At 39.8% G+C, this 14,499-nt stretch overlaps 1 protein-coding gene across 1 annotated transcript in view; it reads left to right on the top strand.

The window, feature by feature from the left end:
* The window catches only part of TMEM182 (transmembrane protein 182), a 264,818-nt gene extending 250,523 nt beyond the window's left edge, over positions 1–14,295 (top strand). The window contains exon 6 of the mRNA XM_087863239.1: positions 14,104–14,295. Within this exon, the coding sequence (XP_087719365.1) occupies positions 14,104–14,123 (20 nt within the window). The 3' untranslated portion in view covers positions 14,124–14,295. The remainder of the gene's footprint in view (positions 1–14,103) is intronic.
* The last annotated feature ends 204 nt before the right edge of the window (positions 14,296–14,499 follow it).

The raw sequence follows: 14,499 nt of genomic DNA, 5'->3' as shown, positions 1-14,499 counted from the left end.
TTTAAATAAAGAGAGAGGGTGGAGAGGGACAGAGGCAAAGGAGAGAGAGAGAATATCTCCAGCAGTCTCCACACCCAGCATCGAGCCTCACAAGTGGCTCAGTCTCAGGACCCTGGTAATCATGACTTGAGCTGAAGTCAAGAGTCTGACCCTCACCTGACTGGGCCACCCAGGAGCCCCTTCTAATTTTCTTTGTGATGACTTTTTTTTGACCTACTGATTACTTGAGAATGTGCCGTTTAATTTTTACATTTTCCAGATTTCTTAATGTTATTTGATTTTTAACTTATTCCATTGTGGTCAAAGAAAATACTTGGTAGGATTTCAATTTCTTAAAAGTATTGAGACTGATTTTGTGGCCTAACATATATTCTGGAGAAAGTTCCCTGTGTACTTAAGAAGAATGTGTTCTGCGGCTGTTGTGTACGATGCCTGTTTGCGGGTTTACTGGTTGGTCAAGTGCTCTGCTTCCTAGTGATCTTCTGTCTGAATCTTCTATCCATGATTGCAAGTGGGATATTGAGGTCCCCACGGTTATTGTAGAGCTATTTGTCCTTTCGATTCTGTCAATGTTTGCTTCATGTGTTTTGCAGCTTTGTTCCTGGTACATCTATGTGTTGTGTGATTGTTACGTCTTCCTAATAATAAAGGTTTTTATCAATGTATTATTCCTTCTTGGTCACTTATAACAGTATTTGATTTAAAGTCCATTTTGTCTCGTATTAGTATAGCCACTATAGCTTTCTTTTCATTACGATTTGCATGGACTATCTCTTATTATTCTTTCGCTTTCGACTTATTTGTATCTTTGGATCTAAGGTGATTTTCTTATAGACGGTGTATAGTTAGCTGTATTTTAACTAGTGTGTTTAATTCATTTATACATAAAGTGATTGCTTATAAGGAAGAGCTTACTTCTGCCATTTTGCTACTTTTTTTATGTCATATTTTTTTATGTCATGTTTTTTTTGTTCCTTGGTGCCTCTAATAGATACCTAGCATCTTTTGTGTTTGATTCTTTGTGCTTTGTGTGTGTGCTTTTTCCCCTTCTCATTTTCATTTCCTGTGTATATTTTTTAAAGATTTCATTTTTATCTAATCTCTACACCCAACGTGGGGCTCGAACTCACAACCCCGAGATCAAGCATGACATGCTCCACTGACTGAGCCAGCCAGAGGCTCCTTTTCTGTATATTTTTATGCTATTTTCTTAGTAGTTAACCTGGGGATTACAATGAACATCCTAAGTTTATAACAATCTAGCTGAAATTGATGTCATCCTAGCTTCAATAACATACATAAACGCTACTTCTATACAGTTCTTTCTCTCTCCCTTAATGTTGTTGGTGTTGTTACAAAAATCGTATCTATATACACTGTATGGCCATTAACATCGATTTATTTTTTTTTATGATTTGTCCTTTAAATCCTATGAAAATAAAAAGTAGAGTTACAAACCAATAATATAATTCTGGCTTTGATATTTACCCATGTAATGACCTTTACTGGTGTTCTTTATTTCTTTATATGTCTTTGAACTACCACTAAGCATCCTTTGATTTAAACCTGAGGGGCTCTCTTTTGCTTTCCTTGCAGGGTAGGACTACCAGCAACAAACTCCCTCAGCATCTGTTTGTCTAAGGATGTCTTAATTTCCCCTTCATTTTTAAATGATAATTTTACTAGATATTGAATTCTTGGTTGGAAGTAATTTCTTTCAGCACTTGAAATATGTCCTCCCCGTCGCCTCCATGGTTTCCGATGGTAGGTGGCTATTAACCTCATTGAGAATGATTTTTATGTAATCAGTTAGTTCTCACCTGCTGCTTTCAAGGTTCTCTCTTTGTCTTTGTCTTTCAATAGCTTGATCAAACTGTATTCACCGTAGGGGTGCGTGGGTGGCTCAGTCAATTGGGTGCCTGATTTGGTTTTCGGCTCAGGTCAGGATCTCATGGGTCATGGAATGGAGCCCCATGGTAGGCTCCCTGCTCAATAGGGAGTCTGCTTGGTGATTCTCTCCCTTTTCCCCTCCCCCCACTTGCACTTGTGTGTGCTCTCTCCCCCTTTCAATTAAATCAATAAATCTTTTTTTTTTTTTTTTAAAGAATGTATTCACTGTAGATCTTTTTTTAGTTTATCCCACTTGGAGTCCTTTCAGCTACCAGAATCTGCAGATTCATGTATTTCACCAAAATTGGGAACTTTTCAGACATTCCTCAGTGTACCTTCCACCTCTTCCTCTCTCTTCTGAAACTAACATAATGTGTATGTTGGTATATTGGTGATGTCTCACAAGTCCTTTAGAAGATTTATTTTTCTTCATCTATTTTATTTCTGCTACTCAGGCTTGATAGTTTTAATTGCCCTATTTTTAAGTTTACTGATTCGTCTTCTGCCTGTTCACATCAGCTGTTGAAACTGTCTAGTAAATTTCTCATTTCAGTGATTGTACTTTTCAGCATTTCCTATTTGCTTCCTTTTTCTATTTTATTTCTCTTTACTGACATTCTCTATTTGTTCATTTATTATTATTATTATTATTTTAAGATTTTATTTATTTATTTGACAGAGAGAGACAGCCAGCGAGAGAGGGGACACAAGCAGGGGGAGTGGGACAGGAAGAAGCAGGCTCCTAGCAGAGGAGCCTGATGTGGGGCTCGATCCCAGAATGCCGGGATCACGCCCTAAGCCAAAGGCAGACGCTTAATGACTGTGCCACCCAGGCGCCCCTATTTGTTCATATATTATTATCCTTATCTCCTGTAGTTCTTTGTTCATGGTTTCCTGTAACTCTTTGACCACACCTAAGACAATTGATATAACATCTTTGGCTAGTTAGTCTCATGCCTGGGCTTCAGCAAGGGCAGTTTTAGTTAATCCCCCCCCCCCCCCGCCGAATGGGCCATACATATCTGTTTCTTTGTACATCTTGCAGTTGTTGTTGGTGGTGGTGGCGCCTGCACGTTGGGCTATGACAATGTGCTAAACTCTAGAAATCAGATTCTTCCCATTTCCCATGGTTTTCATGTTTTTCCTTTCTGAGAGCTACAGTAATCATTTATTTAGTGAATTTTCCAAACTATTTCTGCAGAGGCAGTGTTTTGTGTGCGTGTCTCTCTGAAATCTCTGTTCCATCATCTCAGTGATGAGCCAGTGGCCTGAAGAGATTTCCTTCAGTGACAATAAGAACTGTCCTAGTTATTGTAGCTTGACTCTGACCTGGGCCACTTTTTCAACACTTAGCCAGGCCACTTACAACTCTACCTTTGTCTTTATCCTCTTGTCCAGAGCCCAAAGATCAGCCAGGAATGCAAGCTTAATGTCCTCTCTGGTCTTTTCAGAGCAGACAACCAGCCCTAGGCTCACACATTGGTGTTTGCAGTAGCCTTTCAGTGTCCTTATTCCCCTGAGAATCTTCCTCTTCAGCTTCCTTCGTCTTAGACTTTTTGGTGTACTTGCTGCTTGTCCTGTATACTGTCTCTTGCCCCAAATGGCTATGGGTAGAATATGTCCTTAAAGTTACCAGCAAATAGCACCTTAGGAAGCCAAATAGGAGAAAATCAAAGGCAAACCTTTGTATTGGTCCCTCAAAACCACTAGATAGGTCAAAACACACAACCGAAGTTTTAAAGACTAAGGTCTATAACCTCTCCAGCTCCATCTTGGCAAGCTGCATTAGGAAGGCAGGCTGATGTCCCTGGAGCCCCTGCTAGAGATAGTAGGCCAATAAGCAAAACTGCCAAAATGCCTTTTTAACTGAGATTTACCAGTCCCTTTCTTCATGAGACACTTCTCTGGTTGCTGCAAATTTTGATTAAAGAGTTCTTAGAGAAGTTGATTCTATGTTTTTGCCAATTTAAACATCGCTTGAATGGAGGGACGAATGCTTGAAGCTCTTTCTTCCGTCATTTACCATATCACTCCTGAGTTTATTCTTTATTATTTTACTCTGTGGGATCTATGTTGGAGAATGGCAAATGGTATTTACTCCCATGGGAATGGTGGTGATAAAGTGTGACATGACAGAGGCATGCCATGTGCTGTGGGAGCCTCAGGGAGAGGATGTGACCTGATGAAGTGGTGATATGTCACAGTTACTGAGTCTTGCAGGATATACAAGGGGGCAGTGGACTTAGAGGGTTCCAGGCAGAGGAAATCAATGGTGCAGATTTGTAAAACAGTGTGAAATGCTGAGTGGGACACATAATCTGGTGCAGCTGGAGGACTTGTGAAGCAAGTCTTGACTAGATTTTTTTCTGCCAAGTTACCTGGTAGCACTGTGCACACAGAGGAGGGAACTATGGATATTGTCAGGCTAGAGGCAGAAAGAAGGGTCAGCAGGCCAGTAACACACACAAAAAAAAAATGATGAAAAATTTTGCTAAGGCATGGGGTGGAGAGCATGCATGGATTTTATCCTTAATTTAAGAGGTTGAATCTGCTTAACTTGGTGACCAATTAAATGTGGCGAAAGAAGGTGTGGTACAGAATAACTCCCAAATTTGTGGCTTGTGTGGCTAACAATAAAGAAAATAGAGGAAGCCTTATATTTGACAAGGGAAAATGATGAGTTCCATTTTAGGTCTACCATTTCTGAATTTCCAAGGGACATTCAAGTGGACTAGACTTTTCTTTTTTTTTTTAATTTTTAAAAATATTTTATTTATTTGACAGAAAGAGAGAGAGAACAACAGGGGAGAAGCTGAGGGAGAGGGAGAAGCACACTCCCCGCTGAACAGGGAGCACAATTCGGGGCTCAATTCCAGGACCCCGGGATCAAGACCTGAGCTGAAGGCAGACATTTAACCAACTGAGCCACCCAGGTGCCCTTGGCCTTGACTTTTCAGTTGATTTTTCATTTATTTTACAAATATTTGCCAAAGTATCTGGGACACAGGAGAAGGGTCTAGACTATTGACATACACAGAGGAATCATCTAATACAAAACCTTTCATTTCCAAACTATTAGTTGATAACTTTTTAAAACAAAAACAACAAAAAACATTCTTGTGAGTTTTTTTTCCTGGCCCAAAACCAAAACAAAGCAAACCAAAATAAAAAGCTCATTTTTGAAAGAAAAATTTTGCAAAACATATATGTATAAAAGGACGTAAATTGAGAATACATGAGGAACTCTTGTACATCAATAATAATAAGAAAAACAACCCGATAAGGGGGCCAAATATTTAAACAGCTTATCAAAGAAGAGAACGGAGGGGCCAGTGAACACATGAAAGGATCCCACCCTCCTTAATCATAAAGGAAGTACAAACTAAGGCCGATATTATACCACTCTGAACTCACAAGAATGCGTAAAGTTTAAAAGACTGACAGGCCACGTATTGATGAAGATGTGAAGCAACTGGAACGCTCATATATTGTCTGTAGGAAAGCAAAATGGCATTACTGTTTTGGAAATAAGTGACAGTATTGTAGAAAGTTAAACATAGTTCTGCCATTTGACCAAAAACCCTATTTCAGGCATCCGCCCAAGACGAATGAAAGCACATGTCCTCATAGGTACTTCTACACAAATGTCTGTAACAGCAATACTCATAAGAGTCCCTAACAACTCACAGTGTTCATCAACAGGTGCTTTATGACTCAGCAAAAGAACAAGTATTGACACATGCAACACCATGGATGAACCCCTATAATAATGTGCAAAACAAGAAACATCAAAGACTCTATGCTTGGCTTAGTCTGTCTGGGCTCCTTTAACAAAATACAAGAGCCTGGGTGGCTTAGAAACACCAGTGATTTATTTCTCACAGTTCTGGTGACCCTCAGTTCAAGATCGGGGTGCCAGCATGGTTGGGTTCTGGTGAGAGCCTTCTTCAGGGTTGCAGACTGCCCACTTCTCACAGTGTCTTCACATGGTGGAAGGGGATGGAATTCTGTGGAGTCTCTTTTATAGGGATACCAATCCTATTCATGAAAGCCTCATTCTGACGACCGGTGTACATCCCAAGGGCCCTAACTCCTAATACCATCATCTTTGGTTGTTAGGATTGGTCAGACCATGGCCATACCATATATCCCATTTACGTGAACTTCTAGAAAAGGCAGAACAATAGTGACAGAAGGCAGATTAGTGGTGGCCTGGGGCTGGGAGTTAGGAGAGAGACTTGATTTCAATGAGCCATGAGGAGCTCTTCAGCGCCAATAGAATGATTTATGTCTTGATTGTAGTGGTGGTTATGCGACAGCAAGCAACTGCCAAAATTCTTCAAATCGGACACTTCACGTGGCTGAATTTTATTATGTGTAATTTGTACCTCAATAAAGTTGGAAATAGAGAACTAATCCCAATAACAGAATGAAGTGAATATGAATGCACTTAATAAAGCTCTTTATAAATAAGCACTTGTTGAAAACAGTAATTTGTTATCACGTGGACATTATTTTTGTCCTGCAATATCACTTTGGCTTCATTTGGTTTTTTAGAAGAATGTACTTGCCAATAAAAGTTGTGCTGTCTCAGGTCGTGTGACACAGCCCCATCGCAAACCTTACCTCTACTTAACTTTTTGAGATACTTTTACAGGAAGCTCTCATTTTTGCTCCCGCAGTAATGGCTAGGGTCATGAACATTCTTAATGGCACAGCGCTGTTTCATACCACTTTCAAATAGCAGTACGGACAGCACTTTGTTGTCTTTCCCATCACCCACATATGGTCGGTGCCATCTCCTGGAAAGAACTGTCCTACTTTGGGTTCTAATTGTAAGCATAGCCCTCTTTACAATGACTCAAATGCATCATTTGAAATGTGGCAGAACCGAGAGTTTGTACTGCGGCCACTTTATACCTCTGTGATACATTAAAAGGGGTAATCCAGCTGAAATGTAAATCACTGTTCTTGAAAACAAATCACAAATGGAGATAACAGGGCTGCAGAGCAGCTTGAGGCTTCGGAGGGCCCACCTATTTCTTTCAGGTCTAAATTGCAGCCACACTGCTATCAAGGGTAATAGGGGGTTGCTGAGGCATGCTGATTGCAAGGTGATGGTAAACAATGCTTTTAGACGCAGTGCCTGAATAGAAGAACACACAACATTAATCACTCGAGTTCAAAAAGACTCATGGGAGGAAAGAGTGGATTTCCTATGTGCTATAGCTCTTGCTAAACCCTGTAGATGGCCCGCACAAGGATCCCCGGGCAGAACACTGTTTCTTATTCCTTAGTCATCATCACCAACTTATGTCAAATGCTAATTGCTAGTCCAGTGCTAAGAAGAAAAAGCAATGATGAATTTTGTTTTGTTTATGACCATGATGAGTTATTATTATTATTATTATTATTACTATTACAATAAATGAGGTGTAAGGATTTTAGGAGTTGAAAGAGAGCGAGGAATTATACAAGCGTCTCTCACTTTAACTTCTCTTTCCTTGGTAGAAGGTGATAACTGAATGAGTGAGTAGCTTTAGCTTGTGAAACTCTAAACCCTGAATGGTAGGCCCGAGCTTACCACAAGCTAGTGTTCAGGCCAGATGGGCACACAGATGATTTGAGATAAGACAAGAGTCTTCTTGTTGATTGGCTTGGATTCGCTTTTTGTGAAATTGCTTCCATAATGTCGGTACCTCTAGAGGGTCCTATTTGTAGTTTACGTCTTCTATATTTAATCAGGCCAGAGCCAGAGATAATTAATCCATACCAACTTCAACTTGCTGGATCAACTACCTCAAAAATGTGTGGATCAAATCTCTTCCCTTCTCTTGTTAAGAATTTTAAACAGGTTGTTCTGTTTAAAATCTCAGTTCCTTAGTTCAGCATTCGAGCTGTCAGTGATCTGCTTTCATCATTGTCCTTCTAGTATTATCTTTTACTTGCCCTACAAAAGCTCACCTCGACTACACTAGTTTTCAGTCACTCTCCGAGTTTTCCCTCTTTCTTAAATCTATTCTTCCTAAAATACATTTTATCAAATTGCCTATTTGAGTCTCATTGAATGTTCTGCCCATCCATCCATCCACCATCCATTAGACAATCGCTTATTCCTGGTGCTGTGGATAAGAAATGACAGGGACAAAACCCTGGCCCAATTCTCAAAGTGCTCATGGTCTACTTGGGGAGAACCGATTGGAGAACCAACACAATCTTAGCCCATTTCAACAAGTGTAGTGGTAAAAAGTTACATTTAGAACAAGGATGGCATATGAAATTATCCCATCCTACCATCTGGTATTTCATTGCAGTTATTTATATAAGTCACTGCTCACTCCACTGGTCAGTTATCCTCACGGTCCTGTTTGAACTCTTCCTGAGGGGTTTATGACCCCTGAAGTTAGGGACGTGGATGAATCAAAGGGTGATATAAAGACTTCTTTCTATAGAAAACACTTACCATCTATGAAGGTATCTTAAAAACTTCCAAATTCATCAAATACGGAGTAAATAACTTTGGTGTGAATTAGGTCAGGTCACATGGGGAATGGCGGTTACTGCCCATAAACATGAGGCATACCTGTGTACCTTGAACTCTCTGAGGACAAGAGTGGGGTTTGTGGTGCCGAGCTGCTTAACAAAGCTACTAAAAAATAGGAAGGAAGGAAGGAAGGAAGGAAGGAAGGAAGGAAGGAAGGAAGGAAGGAAGGAAGGAAAGAAGGGAAGAAAGGAGGAAGGAAATAGCCAGAACCCTAACTCCAAAATAATCTTCCTCTATGACCTTGGGTAAATTCATCTGTCTTCTTGTATTTAAGTTTCTAAGATTGATTGGAAAATACTGAGCTATATTATTTCTCAGATTCTATCTATTCCAATACACTATCAGCTAAGAAGTTCTGGAAGCTTTGGCGATTTCAGCAATATTGTTTTAATGAGGAGAATTTTAAAAATATATCTATATCTTACATATATATATATATATATATATATATATATATATATATACCTTATATATCTTATCTATATAGGAAGAGATATAATAAGATTTTAAACACTGCCCCCAGATGAGCATCCTTTCCTACATGTATAAGACTGTCCTAGTGGACAACATCGGTGGCCTGTGTTTTTAAAAATTTAAATGTGTGAGCATTTTCTTTCTTTGTGATATAAACTTTGTTGATTCCACTCTTCATGCTAGAAATGATTAGAGTAGCTTTGATTTGGTAGTTTGAATCCTACAGTCTGCAACCTGTAGGAGAGAAATGGTCTAAGAGATAAGGTATAATTAGATTTCCTTCCAGTGTATTTTGTTCTTTGTTGCAGAATAAGATATGGCGTAGTACTGTTTGTGGGGGTTGGTGATAATTACATGGCAATTCTGTGTAACTCTATTTGAAGGACTAAGCCAGTTAAACATTAATACACAAGAATCATATCATACCTAGCATCTCTGAAGCCACAGTATATAGAGCCGAGGGTGCTCTGGCTGTCTTACAGAAAAAAGAAATCACTTGTATCTAACTGTGGCTTATGTGGATGAGTGCCTTTAATTATGTTTTATAACTGTGATATTATTTTTCTTAAATGAGATGCAACTAACTTTTACAGCGTTATTTTGTTAGACTTAGGAGTTGGGTGTCTGTGTGATTAGTTGTTCCAATCCACTTGTGCAGAGGAAAGGGATCTGATTACAAATATGCATGGGAGACAGGCATTAACCATGGCCATCCCAGGAAAACGGGCCTGTGTTGCCATCTTATTTATAAGATGCTGAGGTGTTTGAAGTAGGGAAGTGCGATGTTTTAGCAGGCAAAATTTCTCTACGCACACTCTCTAGTGTATGCTAATTTGGGGATTTAAGTCACTTAGGAATGGGAACTCTGGTTAGCTTGTGAGAATCCATTAAGTTGTAGTTTCAAGTATATAAATAATATTAATTTATTTCATAAATATAATTTCTGACTTCAGAGATATGTCAAAGAATAGAAATTTTCACCTTTCATTATGCAATTTAATTCATGTTGTCCCCAGATGAGAACAGTAGCGAAAAACATGTTTACAAAGTTCAACTCAAAATCTCAGTTGTAATCAAACTTAATCATAAGAATATACTGTGCCTTCAAAGTTTCTACCTATTATTTAATCCAGTGCTTTATGATCATAACACTTGCCAATATATTTCTTCGTTTATTTTACGAAGCTTTAGTAAAAGACACGTAAAAATGTTCTGGAGTGCTTTGTCTAAGTGCGACTTTTATCCTCAGAAGGAACCATTTTTCCCTTGTCCATGACCTAAGATCTTTGAAAAGTATCGAGTTTGTCTTGTAATGATCAAAGTATTCAATAATGTACACAAATGAAAGGTGGCTTCTATTTCATTACAGATTCAATTCAATCACAAAGGCAGCTGACAGTACAAATTTGTAACAAATTGGGCAATTCAAGAAGCTATATTAATGAATGCTATGAAACACAGGGATCATTTGTGAATGGAGTTGAAAAATACACCTGTTGTTTCCAGGCAGTGATAATAATCATATATCTAGGCCATAGGATAAGGCCGGCTTTCTTGGTTCATGCCCGTTAGGAAACAACACTTCATTGTTACTTTGCATGTGGAGAAGCCTTGCAAATGGTGGGGGCGACAGGAAGCAAAGCTGTGGGAATTATTTAGTGGAACCCTATACTCAGACAGGTGCCACTTTTAGACATTTTAATTGATCTCATTTGTTAGTTATACCTGTAAATCACACTGTTATCATCCCCGAACAAGGAATGGAAACCAGAAATTGTCACAGACTAAAGATAGCAGACCAAGTCCCCAAATGGACCAGCCATATAGATTTACTGGCTTAGTTTCACAACAGTACATTAGATTGAAATTGGATACCTGGAAAAATCCAAATTACATGAGGCCCCTTGTTTCTTTATATCACATTGACAGAAAACATGGTTTAATATTCTACTGTGGCCAAGACTGCATATCATATATTAAGATGTGTGTGTGTGTGTGTGTGTGTGTGTGTGTGTGTGTGTATGTATGTGAAAGGAACTTTTGAAGTTGTAAAAGGGTCCTCTGTTTTCGTACAGTAAGTAGTACTGTGGTACAGTAAATATAATGCTTAGCCAAAGTCTTGTTAGAAAGTACCACTTTGCATCTGGTTACAGTACTCTCCAGTATCTGAATGATGGAAAGATATGGGCCAAGAATATCAATGGATTGAGAATAAAGAGGCATTCAAAGGTTGTGGATTTCAAGGGAGTCCCAGCCTGGGTGGTGGTGGACTGGGGCGGGGGGAGGGGGGAGGTCCTGCTTTCCTCTGTTCCTTTGATGGAGCACTCAGGAAAAATAACTTCCATAAGATTCCCTGAATGAGGATGCTGCTGAATGAAATGTAGCTTCAGCAGAAAGCCCGTTACCAAAAACATAGCCAATAACAGTCACTCAGCATAAAAACAAACCTGTTCTGCCTTTCCAGCAACTTTCCTAAGTTTATTGGACTCATCAGCGACAGTGTTGCCTAGACTTTGCATTGTAGATCCGTTCCCATGAACATCATCCCAAAGCATTTAGCATCAGCATCTCTGCTGGCTGGGACTTTGCTTAACTGGAGGCCAAGCCAAATCCTATTTTAGCTTCAACTCAGTGAATTCCTATGTGAAATACAATCAACATTTCATTGCAGTAGCAAGAATTGTAGTTAACGTAATGAAATCCGTGTTATTAAATGTTCTAAAATATTTTGTGGTGATCACACTTAACAACGACTAAGGCCCATGCAAAATATTGATGTAACTGGCATATTGAGAAATGGCTGCATTCGTACCAAGTAAGAGACACACAAAATATGTTAATTTGATCAGATCTGAACTTACAATGATACCTGAACATATTATCATGGGTCTCTCTAATCCCTAATTTAAGGGGTGCAATGTCCTATCTGACTTTTGAAGTTTTGCTTTATTTAAAACAGATTAACTGTAGTTATAAATGGGGTAAGAACAACATATAAAGACTCAGAAAATATAATGTGAGGGGCTCAGGTCATGATCTCAGGGTTTTGAGATGGAGCCCGACTTTGGGCTCTGAGCTCAGCACGGAGTCGCCGAGGTTTCTCTCTCCCTTTCCCTCTGCCCCTCCCTGCCCTCGCTCTCCCTCTTTCTCTGTCTAAAATAAATAAATAAGTCTTTTAAAAAAATAAAAATAATAAATAATAAAAGACTTGTGGTGAGGCACTATGACAGGTGTGTTACTTAAAATGTATGAAAAATCTGTTACTAGATATTCGTCAGATTCACGATTCTTAACCTTTGAGGGACAGGGGACTCTTTAACAATCATATTAAACTCTCTCCCCAAAAATGAAATCAACACACTTTATTATACAAGATTTTATGTCTGGAAATTGATTCCCTTCACTTTCAGATTATTAAAGTAATCTTTAGAATGTCTTCTGTGAACAACGTATTGGCTTTTTTCTGGAAGATTTTGAAATTAGCCCACCGTATGAAAATGAACCCAAATCAAATCGTATTCTGCTCAAATGAAAATTTCAATGGGAAGGCTGCCATTGCGGAGCGGAAGCTGCATTTGCAAACTGGGGTGTGGTCTTTGATAAGGAAGTGATCTTTAGCATGACATCAATTTAGATGTTTTGGTCTGACAGCAGCAAGTGCTGAAACATCTCAGCTGTAGCTCTGTGGTAGCAAACTAAATCGAATGTCCCCTAGTTTAAGTTGCCAGACGAGAGCAAATTTGTGTAAAGAACCACCTGAAATCTCTAACTTTATTCGTTGAAATCATGCAGCATCATTTCTTTCGACCACAACTTCATTAGGGCACAAAGCCCACATTGCAGGTCTGGAGGCCATGTTGGAGACTTGGCCAAGTCCTGGTAGATTCTCAACGGACATCCCTAGATGTAGAGTCAGCATTTCCTTCCAAGGAATGGTTCTTGGTTTGTTACTATGTCTTGGTGGAAAATGACCAGGCCCATGCCAACATACTGCCCATCAAGAGCAGGGTGTTAACTTGATTGATGCTGACATAAGATCTGGCATGCCGGGGAGCACGAAATCATCCAGTGGAAGAAATGTCGTAGAGTGGACGAGGCTGGGGCCATTCATGCACATGAAGGATGCGTGAGCCACAGATCATATTCCAATTGTGCCCACCCTTGCTTCCCTGCCCCCCTCCTCCAGTGCACACCTACAGACTCCTCAGGAGTGCCCTAGGACTGAGAAAAAAAATCCAGCCTGAGAAACAGGCGACTGGCATCACTGAGAAGAAGGATTAGGGGTGTTATAACTCCTTTCATATGTGAAAAACAGTGTAGAATGGAAGTCCTCCCCATGGGAAGAACTTCAAATTGTTATTCTGTAAGGAGAGAGCTGAGTATGAATCTACACTAATTGTGGCAAATTGTTTGGCCAGATGGTTAGGGATTTGGAAGGAGCAGTATTAGGGATTGACAATAAAGAGGTCTGTGGATAGGAATCTAGGAACAGATTCCAAAGGTGAGAATATTTGTGTCTGATTGAATGTTCGAAAAGGTTTCTACTGCAAAAAAGTCTCCTTGGTATCAGTGGGCATGTGAGCTCAGCTGTGTGTGTGTCAGACAGCCTCATTCCACAGCCTGTGCAGTATTTGCCCAGTTGGCCATGATGGCAGAGCTGGGAGCTTGGAGGTCTGAGTGATCAATGAGGAGATAGGGCTGCTGCTATGTAGTGGGGTAGGATGTCCTGGGGCCGGAGCAGAGTTGAGCTCCTGCAATTTCCCTGTGGTAGCACCATTCAGAGAGGGAGTTAATGGGAGACAATGGTGATCCTTTAGCAGAAATAGCACTAAAGAGTCACATCCCTCAGAAACAAAACTGTGGATCACCCCAGTGGGGTAAAGAACTCTAAGCAGCTATGTGCTGGCCAAAGGCAAAATGAGGCTGGTGATGAAAGAAGGAAGTCATATATGTGCCAACCGTGACCATCTGGGAAACAAAGACTTTAGTCTCTATCTGTATTTCTTTTCTTTTGGGTTATATACAATAATATATACTATATTTATAAATATATGAAATAACAAAGATATATATATTCTGTTATATATTCATTATATATTACATATACATTATGTATATCTACTCTGTGGTTTCTTTCACTTCCCCAACTTGGGTGGATTAGTGGCAGTTAAATTATTTAATTTTTTCCCAAACAGCACAGAATATCAAGACCTGATTCCCACGCAGTAAGACGAGGAATAGACATCACCAGGAATCCTGGGTTTGCAGCTAGATGGTGATCAACTGACAACACATGGATGATTTCCTTTGAGGAGATGAGTTTATTTCCATTTCTACAAGGGAGAGTTGCATTGAGTTGCATGCCGAGTGGGCACCTTTCTATTTGGAGGTGTTTCAAAGGTAAGAAAAAAGTGTAGCTATAAGGCACAAGAGAAATATTTTGTGCACATCTATCCCTGCACCTGGGAAGGAGTGGGGAAACCAGAAACACGGACCCTTTCTATGGGGCCTCTTTAGACCGCTGGTACTCCTACCTGGGAGGGACTCTGGCTCCTTTCACCTGCCGGATCGCTGTGGCTAAATATTCCAAT

The sequence above is a fragment of the Ursus americanus genome, chromosome 7, assembly GCF_024610735.1.
Source record: "Ursus americanus isolate L20-20 chromosome 7, mUrsAme1.1.p, whole genome shotgun sequence".
Taxonomy (NCBI): domain Eukaryota; kingdom Metazoa; phylum Chordata; class Mammalia; order Carnivora; family Ursidae; genus Ursus; species Ursus americanus.
The sequence above is the reverse complement of the archived record's forward strand: the minus strand, read 5'-3'. Positions and strand labels throughout refer to the sequence as shown.